This window comes from Coloeus monedula (assembly GCF_965178545.1).
Source record: "Coloeus monedula genome assembly, chromosome: 4".
In the NCBI taxonomy this organism is placed as follows: Eukaryota; Metazoa; Chordata; class Aves; order Passeriformes; family Corvidae; genus Coloeus; species Coloeus monedula.
Genome location: NC_138784.1, coordinates 15,012,374 through 15,021,938, shown reverse-complemented (window position 1 = coordinate 15,021,938; position 9,565 = coordinate 15,012,374). Strand labels below are relative to the sequence as shown.

General features: G+C 46.5%; 1 protein-coding gene across 1 annotated transcript; it reads left to right on the top strand.

The window, feature by feature from the left end:
- Nucleotides 1-78: 78 nt before the first annotated feature.
- On the top strand, nucleotides 79-5,290 carry MED21 (mediator complex subunit 21). The gene is made up of 4 exons (XM_082281044.1): nucleotides 79-1,049; nucleotides 1,293-1,407; nucleotides 1,639-1,739; nucleotides 4,560-5,290. Exons 1-4 carry the CDS (start codon nucleotides 774-776, stop codon nucleotides 4,734-4,736), a joined length of 669 nt encoding a protein of 222 aa, XP_082137170.1. The 5' UTR covers nucleotides 79-773; the 3' UTR covers nucleotides 4,737-5,290.
- The last annotated feature ends 4,275 nt before the right edge of the window (nucleotides 5,291-9,565 follow it).

Sequence of the window (9,565 nt, the reverse complement as noted above, 5' to 3'; positions counted from 1 at the left end):
CGGCCGCTGCCAACTCCTAAAAATGCACGGTGAGGCTTGGACCAGCAGCCTGGGACTTGGGATTTTAATTTAGGAGCGTGAAGAGGCCCCACCTCCCAGCTTACATGCGCAGGCAAACAAAATCGGGGAAAACACTTTGGGCGGATTAATTTGTATCGTTGCTGCACCCACAGCATCAGTGACAAGGCTGCAGTGGTGATTTGCAAGGGCATGTGGTGGCAGGATAAGAGAAATGGCTTCAAACTGACAGAGATTAGGTTTTGATCGGATATTAGGAAGAAATTCTTCCCTGTGAGGGTGGTGAGGCCCTGGCACAGGGAAGCTGTGGCTGTCCCATCCCTGGCAGTGTCCAAGGTCAGGCTGGATGGGGCTTGGAACAACCTGGGGTAATGGAAAGTGCCCCTGCCCGTGGTAGGGGGTCGGAAAGAGATGGTCTCTAAGGTCCACCTGGGGGAAGGCTGGCATTGTACCCAGCTGTCAGAGATGAGAAACACGAGTACATACTGACTGGCACGAATGGCATTTATTCTCCAATCCCCGACCACGGAGGCCGGATGCTGGCTCTAAATTGGCTTGTTGGGGACACTACACTCTGGCTTTTCCCTGCTGGACGTGATGCCTGCTCAGATCGGGGCTGGAATGAAGCACCTCAGCGCTGCTCCTGCCTTCAGCTCGGATCAGAGCGACTGCTGCACAGCAAAAGCTGCCCACGCCGAGGCAGTAACAGAATCACTTAGGTTGGAAAAGACCTCTGAGATCATCAAGTTCAACCTATGACTGAACACCACCGTGTCAGCCAGACCATGGCACTGGGTGCCAAGTCCAGGCTCTCCTCAAGCACCTGCAGGGGACGGTGGCTCCAGCGCCTCCCTGGGCAGCCCGCTCCGACGTCCGATCCCCCTTCCCGCGAATGGATCCTCCCTCATGTCCAACCGCTCCTCCCGGCCGGCAGGCGGCGCTCGCGCCGCGCGTGCCCGGGCCTCAGGGGCGGCGGCGGTGGCGCGGCCATGGCGGACCGGCTCACACAGCTGCAGGACGCCGTCAACTCGGTGAGGCGGCCGCTGCCTGCGCTGCCCCGGCGCCGCGGGGCACGGCACGGGCTGCGCCGCCCGGGCGGGGATGCGGGGATGCGGCCCCCCGCCGCAGCCCCCCAGCCGGGGGTACGGCCGCGGGTGGGGGGTGCGCACCCTCCGCACGGCGGGCATGCTGCGCGGGCTGGGATGCGCCGTGAGCCGGAGGCGGCTGTAGCGGAGGGGCAGGGTGATTAACGCGGTGTTAATTGGTGCCGGCAGCTCGCGGACCAGTTCTGTAACGCCATCGGAGTGCTGCAGCAGTGCGGCCCCCCGGCCTCCTTCAGCAACATCCAGACGGCCATAAACAAGGATCAGCCCGTGAACCCCACGGAAGGTGAGCCCGGTTTCCTGTCTCTCCTAAATGCGAACGTGCTTTGGCGTAGAGCGCTCGGGAATGCGAAATCCGGGCTCGGCAAAGAATTCCTCCCGTAGCTCGTGGTGTGATGGAGGTGAAGTCGTGAATGGGTGTCGATTGCGCTTTCTGCAGAACATTGTGACAGCAGAGTTGTGCTTGTTTGTTATAATTCCCTGAGTGATTGCCTGAGTTGTGCTGTGTTTTGTGCAGAGTATGCCCAGCTGTTCGCAGCTCTGATTGCTCGCACTGCCAAGGATATCGATGTTCTCATAGATTCCCTGCCCAGTGAAGAATCCACAGCAGCTTTGCAGGTAGGAGTTTTCCTAATTCCGATATTACAACACTCCTGAAGGCAAACATCCTCCTTTCTTTTTTTTTTTTTAAACAAATTTTTTCATCCCTAGGCCGTGTCGTTCTTGAAAAACTATGTTAATACAAACCTGAATTTTTCATGAGGGTAGCCTGTGAGTACTTTGTAGGCTTAGTGGAAATACTGAACTTGCATCTAGTTTTAAATAAGGTTATACTCAGTATTTTAAACTTAGTTTTCTGTTAGAATGTTAAAAAAAAAAAAAAAGGTGGTTTTATCACACCACCACTGTACTGGAAACTGCTCACCCTTTTTTTCAGATATTAGCAGAACAGATGGAACAGTGCTGATGCTTTATGCATTGTTTTATTCTTTTTTTTTCCCCTTAGAGAATACTTCATATTTTCTCACATTTCATTTTGTAGCTGCAGAACCAACACTTTACAGAAATCTTTTGTTCTTCCACATTGGTTCAAGAGTTTGCAGGGTGTCCTTTAAGTTCTTCAGCTCTGTCACAAAATAATTCCAACACTTTTCGATAACAAGGAGTCTTTATTTGAATCAGCCAAACTTGGTTTTTATTTTGGGGGATTTTTTTTCTGTTATTTCACATATTTTATTTATGAAAAAGCATCTGTTTTTCTTTTTGATTCTTAACGGCTAGATTACATCAAGTATTTTCTTTTTGGAATGCAAAAAGGATGCAGAGTGCTGTTTCCCTGCCAAACCTGATGATCACCTCTAAGATCACCTGAAGGTTTAAACCTGCATTGATACTCTGTAACCATTCAAAAGTATTTTACAAAAGATTAACACCGAATGGGCCAAAGAGAAATGACTTGGCAGTGGCATCACGTTTTGTTTTAAACAGAGGAGGTTAAATTTGGAACCTTTGCCAGTCACAGTAATTGCTGAACGTACTAATTGGGCTCGTTAACACTTTTCAGGCATAATTTCATGTAAGTGCATTTTTAATAGCAGAAGATAGAATGCCTTCTGCAGACAAATTCCAATTTATTCCATGACTGAGCAGGGTCTGATCAAAGTGGCAGCTGGTGTGGGTAAAGCAGGCTGCTCCAGAAGGAGGAGCTGGTTATCCAGTAGGGATATGCTTTCCTTAGAGGTGATACTTCAACATCTTCTTGCTGTCTTAGTGAAGAACTTCATGTCACAAAAATTTCTGCTACTTTCTGTCTAGTGGGGTTTTGAGATAAATTAGCCTGGATTCCATCGCTTAGATTCCAGTTTTGATTTTTATGTTCTGTTGCTTAATTTGGTGCAGTATTAAGTATTCTGATAGTCTTCAAAGAAATGGTGTTGAAGGTGCTTGAAACACTCTCAAATATGCAGTATAGGTTTGGTTGAGAAGTGGTAGGTAATACTTGGTTAATAGAAATGTACTTAGGCTGATCTGCTTTCTTTATGCTAAAGTTGTCTTGGTGTGTGTTTCAGATCTGAGTCTTGCCTTAAATGATAAAAGGAGCTGCTACACGAATGCTCAACACAATTTACCTATCCCTTTTGAGTTCCCTTTTGGTGAAGCTGGCAGTACAAATTCTGCTCTAGTCTGTGAATTAGTTGCAGTCAACTATTAAACAACTGAGACTGAAGTCACTGAGCTGCATTCTAAATTTCAGTCTTTCACCTTTGCCACCTTCCTTCTCTGAGCCTCCCTCCAAGGGCTATCAAATCCTTCACTCTTACATTAACCTTCATTAAACACATCAGTCCTGCAGAACACAAGTTGAATATCTGGATAGAATCTGCCAGCTTGTTCAAGCAGGACTTAGTAAGGGCCTGTATAACTACTTTAAAAAAATACCAATTTGAAACTATTTTGCTTTGCCTTTTCTGTTATTCAGTTAGAACAAGTTTTAGTCAATTTAAACTTGGTAAATATTTTAAAGTATTGAAATATTTTGAAGTTAAAATGTTTTATTTCACAATATTTTGTCTAACTGAAAAGCAGTTTGATACTGAAGAGGTTAAGTAATACAGTTTCATCTGAAACATGCTATTTAATGAAAGGTTTAAATTCAGTTCTGCTCAGTAGAGATCCTTTCATTAGAGGATAAATACTCATAAGAAGAGCTGTAGTGAGGCAAGAGTCATAGCATGAAAGAAGCTAAAATTCCTATTTTTTGGGGGGGGTGTGTTTATTCCTTGTGGGTATGCACTGGTTTGGGTTGCAAACTGCACCAAGTTGCTCTGAAGATGCTAGGATATAACTGAGGGGCTAAAAGAGAACCTTTCTCTTTTTAGGGAGCACCAGTTATTCCCTCAGCATCCTTGAGTAGCAAAGTCACTTTAGAGTTCTGTTGAAGATCCTTGATTTTCCCTGTCACCTAGTATCAAAAGAGGAAACTCTTGCAACAAGGTTAAAATAGTAAAATAAAAAACAGGCCTTTATTGGAAGCTTTCAGGTGTCCCGATGGTCATGGGCATACCCAGCATCAAATTTCTACAATTTTATAAGTTTAACAAATTAGCATATCTAATAAATATTGTCCGATTAGAAGAGTAGTTGGTTAGGTAGTTTTCCCTGGGTTCTACCCCACTGGAGTTGTTCCAGGGCCTTCTTTGCCCCATTTCTTATGTCTTCTCAGATTCTGATTTGAAAACAAAACGTCCTTGTCAGGCTTCTTCTTTGTAATAAGACTAAACAGAATTCCAAGTGTGCATTAGAAGGGTTAGCTTATTGTTCTAAAGGGAAAGGGTAGAAAAAATAATAGGACTGTGTAGTAGCCTCCAGAGGTACGAATATATGAAAAATACCTAAAAAGCCAAAATCTTTGGGCATCATGCCGGTTTTGCTTTGAAGGCTGAGAGCCTGTACCGGCTGGAGGAGGAGAACCACGAGGCGGCGGCGCGGCTGGAGGAGGTCGTGTACCGCGGGGATGTGCTGCTCGAGAAGATCCAGAGCGCGCTGGCCGACATCGCCCAGTCGCAGCTGAAGACGCGGAGCGGCACCCACAGCCAGCCCCTGCCCAACTCGTAGCGCCAGGGGGCAGCGCGGCCCAGCCCAAGAGCCTCGGGAACGCCTCTGGATGCGCCGGGAATGGAGCGGCCGGCCCGGCCCTCCCGCGGGGCTGCCCCGCGCTCTGCTCCGCGCTCTGCTCCGCGTTGGGAGCAGCGGCTCTGCGGGTTTTGTGTGAGAAACGCTTCTACAGGGACTCTGCTCCGGATCTGATGTGTGTTTCCTTGACTTGAAACGAGCTTTCTGTTCGCGAATATGACTTCAATCGAATTTGTTACATATTAGAAGTATTTGTATAAATTAATCCCACTATAGTCATGGTATGGTTTTTTTTGTAAGCCCAGACACATTTGAGTTGGCCAGAGTTCCCTGGAATCAGTGCTGTGAATGCAGTGATGGTCATCTGTTTTAATGAACAGCACTGGTAATTAAACATTTGTATTGTTCATTGGCTGGTTTACCACCCTTTACAGAGCATGTGAAAGGATAAGTAAACTCTGATGTTTGCAGAGTGATTGTTCTTGTCACTGGCATCGCATTTACAAAGAAATAAACCTGCAGGTGTCTGATACTGACATTTATTATGGTTTGTAACTCACAAATGAGCCTTTGACTCCATTGTTGCCACTGACACACTTGCTCTTACTTGCTTGTGCTATTTCTCTTCTTTTGCTGATACTGTGTATTCTCTTGGCAACTGGTGAGTGCCTCTAAAGCAGGCAGTGGTGAGGAAGCATTGGGTGACTGGGTAAAAATTAGCAGCGAGAAAACTGAAAATAGCTTATTACATAAAGTTGCTTTTCAGTGTAAGCAGTGGCTGCCACATGAATGATGTGATCATAAGCAGCAAGATTCCCATTGTCCCCAAGGTGCTCCACAGAGGTGTTTTTATCTTCACACACTCAATCACTGAATGAATTTTTGCTCTTTGTTGTAGGACTATAGAAATACCAGTATCTCTTATTGATATTTAAAATAAAACCCCAACACCAAACCAGCAGGTTCAAAGCATGAACTTGGGGTTAAACTTGGTCATTTTTTGTTGTTTTGAGTTACCAGCCTTGTTATTGCAGGGTGTTGTTTGTTGCTACAAAACATCTGCTCATTTCGTGATCAAAACCACCTGTTTCTATATATTGAATACACTGTCATGGACTTGAAAGTTACACACTGCTATTGCATCCAGACAAATAAGAGCAATTCAAAAATGCCTTTAGCATGCTGATCCTTAAGGAAATAGATGCAGCCTCTCACTTGACTGCCCTGGTGAAAGAACAAGTGTAGCACAGCACAGTGTTTTGAGGATTAAAAAAGACAAAGGTGTTCCTACCTCTAACAAATACTTAAACCAGAACTACTTAATGAGACTGGTATTTTATGAAACGGGCATATCTGTAGTCATAAATATAGTCTGCTCTTGTGAAAGTCTTGTACTATTGGATTCTGCAGAAGGAAAAAAAGATTGGAGGGTGAACAGGCTACAGTACAGCCCCAGGCCTGTGGCAGTTTATCAAGCCACATGTCCTTTATTTATTATGCTCATGTCCTGGGGAGGCTTAAGAGGCCAGATTTTCATTTGAAATCAGTCATGGGGCCTGTTTTTTGGTTTTTCGTGGAAAAGCTACATCCAGTGCATCTCAAGATGGTTGGAATTAGGGTGGGGTGAATTTTTGTTGTTTGCTTGCTTTTTGAACTAGTGGACTTAAAAAGAGGGAAAAATTTGGGCTTTGTGGATTTTTTTTTTTTTTTTGAGATGTCTTAAATTGAGATTTGTAGGTTGCTGGAAAAGGGGTTTGATCTTCAAAGTAGATTCCCTCTTACACCTTAACATGTGCATCACCACACACTTGTTAACTTGGGAACTGTGGAAGACAGTGTACATCTTCAGGAACCACAGTTCTTTTCATTTCATAGCCTTCTATTTTTTTATACTTGAAAACTGTGCATTTCTGCAGCCTGATACTGCCTAACTGTGGAATCTCTTCTAGCTGCTGTTTATGCATCAAACAGGTAGTCACACTTGGAAGTAAACCTTAACCAGAGGTATAAATAAGCTCCCTCATAAGTGTGTTTGATGTTTCAATACTTCAGCTGTTGTAGATTTTCACCTGCTCTTTCACAGTCTGCAGCTTGGTCAGCAAGGTGTGTATCTTCTGTTGGGTCTGACAGAAAAAAGGAGGGAAAGCATGGGTTTGCTGCAGCTGTCTAATGGACAAAGCGTGAGTTTGGGGCCTGGAGATGCGGATTCCTTTGCCCTCTGTCATGTACTGATTTGTCCAGATGCTGCTGTTGGGGTTTGAACATCTCTGCTCAGAGCACACTTTGCAATGGTAGTGATGTCCTTGTACTCAGGCAAGAATTGTAGGGCATGTGAGATTACTGGGTCTGTGTCATTTGTAACACTCCTACTTTTAGTACATTAGAAAAAGTGGGGGAATCACAGAATCATAGAATGGAATGGGATCTTAAAGCTCATCTCATTCCAACCCCCTGCCATGGGCAGGGACACCTTCCGCTATCCCAGCTTGCTCCAAGCCCCATCCGACCTGGCCTTGGACACTGCCAGGAATGGGGCAGCCACAGCTTCTCTGGGCAGCCTGTGCCAGGGCCTCCCCACCCTCACAGGGAACAATTTCTTCCTCATATCCAATCTAAACCTGCTCTCTGTCAGTGTGAAGCCATTCCCCCTTGTCCTGTCACTCCAGGCCCTTGCCAAGAGTCTCTCTCCATCTTTCCTGTGGGCTCCCTTCAGGCACTGCAAGGCCACACTGAGGTCACCCCAAAGCCTTCTCTTCTCCAGGCTGAACAATCCCAGTTCCCTCAGCCTTTCCTCCCAGCAGAGCTGCTCCATTCCTCTGCTCCCCTTGGTGTCCCTGCTCTGGACTGGCTCCAGCAGCTCCCTGTCCTTCCTGTGCTGGGCCCAGGGCTGGATGCAGCCCTGCAGGGGGGTCTCAGCAGAGTGGGGCAGAGGGGCAGAATCCCCCCTCCCCTGCTGCCCACGCTGGGGGCTCAGCCCAGCTCAGGGGGTTCTGTTCCAGCACACACAGCCAGGGCATGTCAAGTTCTCACCCACAGCACCCCTGAGTCCTTCTGCCAGGGCTGCTCCATCTGCTCATCCCCAGCCTGTGTGGCATTGTGTCTTCACTGAGAAGCCTTGACTGCCTCCCAAACTGGAGAGAGGGGGGCGGGGGGAGAACAAAGCCGACGCAGCAGCTGGTAACAAACGTATCAGGTTACCTGCGAGAGCGCTGTGAAAGGAAACTTTGCTTGAGACAAGAGAATAGATGGACGTAAAGCATGTGGGAAGAAAACAAAATTATTGGGCAATGGTTCTGCGTGTTTTGTGGACAAGAAGTACTGCCCAGTGAACAAACTGTGCTTTGAAGAAAGATAGTACAGAGCATAGTGGAAAATTCCATTGAAAAACAATCTCGGCCACTTCAAATGAGCAGGAGCATCTCATGCTGGGAATCCATGCAGCCCACTGGCAAAGATCTTGGAATCAATTTAGTAAATATAAGCAACTGATCAAAACCTAGTCCTCTTTACTATAAACAACCATGCTTGGAGGAAAGGAACACCTCGCAGCAGCTGTTCTCTTTTTCAGAGACAAGAATACAGAGAAATTCGTACACTTGTTTATAAAGATACAAGGAAAAGTACATTAACATTATTTTAGCTTAATGTCTATATGGAGTTAATCTTAGCTTCTATTGAAGATGATCTTGGAAGATCTGGGAGCTTCTGCTGTGTGTGGCATGAGGGAAGTGTCTTGGCCATCCCCACAGATTTGATACCAAAAGTTTTTGGTAGTTTTCAACAATACAGGCCAGAGACTGGCAGGCTGGAGAGCAGCTCTGCTCAGATGGAGCTCAGGGCCTTGGCACACAGCAGGCTGAGCATGAGCCAGCAGCTGGGCCTGGGAGGACAACGGGTCAACAGCATCTCAGGCTGTGTTAGTGGGAGCACAGCCAGGAGATCGAGGAAAGTGATCACTTCCCTGTGCTCAGCACATGTTGGAGTGCACCTGGAACACTCCCTACAGCTATGGGCCCCCAGGGTCAGCATGGGCTGGAGCACATCCCCCATGAGGGGAGCTAGGCTGGGAAAAGGGATGGCTGTGGGGACACCTAACAGCAGCCTGCCCACACCTCTGGGGGCTTATGAAGAGACAGGGCTGGACTGTTCACAGTGGTGCTTGGCAGAAGGAGGATGGTGGTGGACAGAGATTGAAACAACAGAGGTTCAGAGTGGTCACAAGGAAAAGCTTTTTCAACATCAGGACAAGTGAATTTTGCAACATGGACCCTAGAGAGGCTGAAATTCCTGGGAGGTTTTTCAAGACTTGGCTGCTTAAAGCTCTGACCAACCTCATCTGACCTCACAGCTGACTGACCTCTGCTTAGGAGGTGGAATTAGACACCTGAGGTCTCTCCTCTTGATCCTGTGGATACAAGACACAGCTTCAGAAAGAACCAACAAAGTGTTAAGGAATGTTGTGTCCCCATTATAGAAAGGCAGATCTGGAGGGCAAAAAACTTGAGGTATCTCATATCAGCCTCATTCCTATTGATGAGACTTTGTGATGTGCTGGGTGGCCACTGAGTTGACCTTATGTGTGGTGTGAAATTCCATGCTGTAGCGACCCAAGTTTCCAACAGGTGCCCTTGGAGAGTGTGATATGCAAAATCCACATCCTACACTTAGAGAAAATTGATCTGTCAGATGATGCTGACTCACTGTTAGACAAAGGCAGACTCCTCTACAGAAAGAAATTGTATTTGTGTTTTACATAGCTTGTTATATAGTCGTACATAAGAAATAATGAAAGCCCAATTTTCAGGCATCAA

Coding starts and splice junctions, on each gene's coding strand:
- MED21 (XM_082281044.1), top strand. CDS start 774: ATGACTGAACACCACCGTGTCAGCCAGACCATGGCACTGGGTGCCAAG. Junction 1,408..1,638: donor GCCCGTGAACCCCACGGAAG/GTGAGCCCGGTT, acceptor TGTTTTGTGCAG/AGTATGCCCAGCTGTTCGCA. Junction 1,740..4,559: donor AATCCACAGCAGCTTTGCAG/GTAGGAGTTTTC, acceptor TTTGCTTTGAAG/GCTGAGAGCCTGTACCGGCT.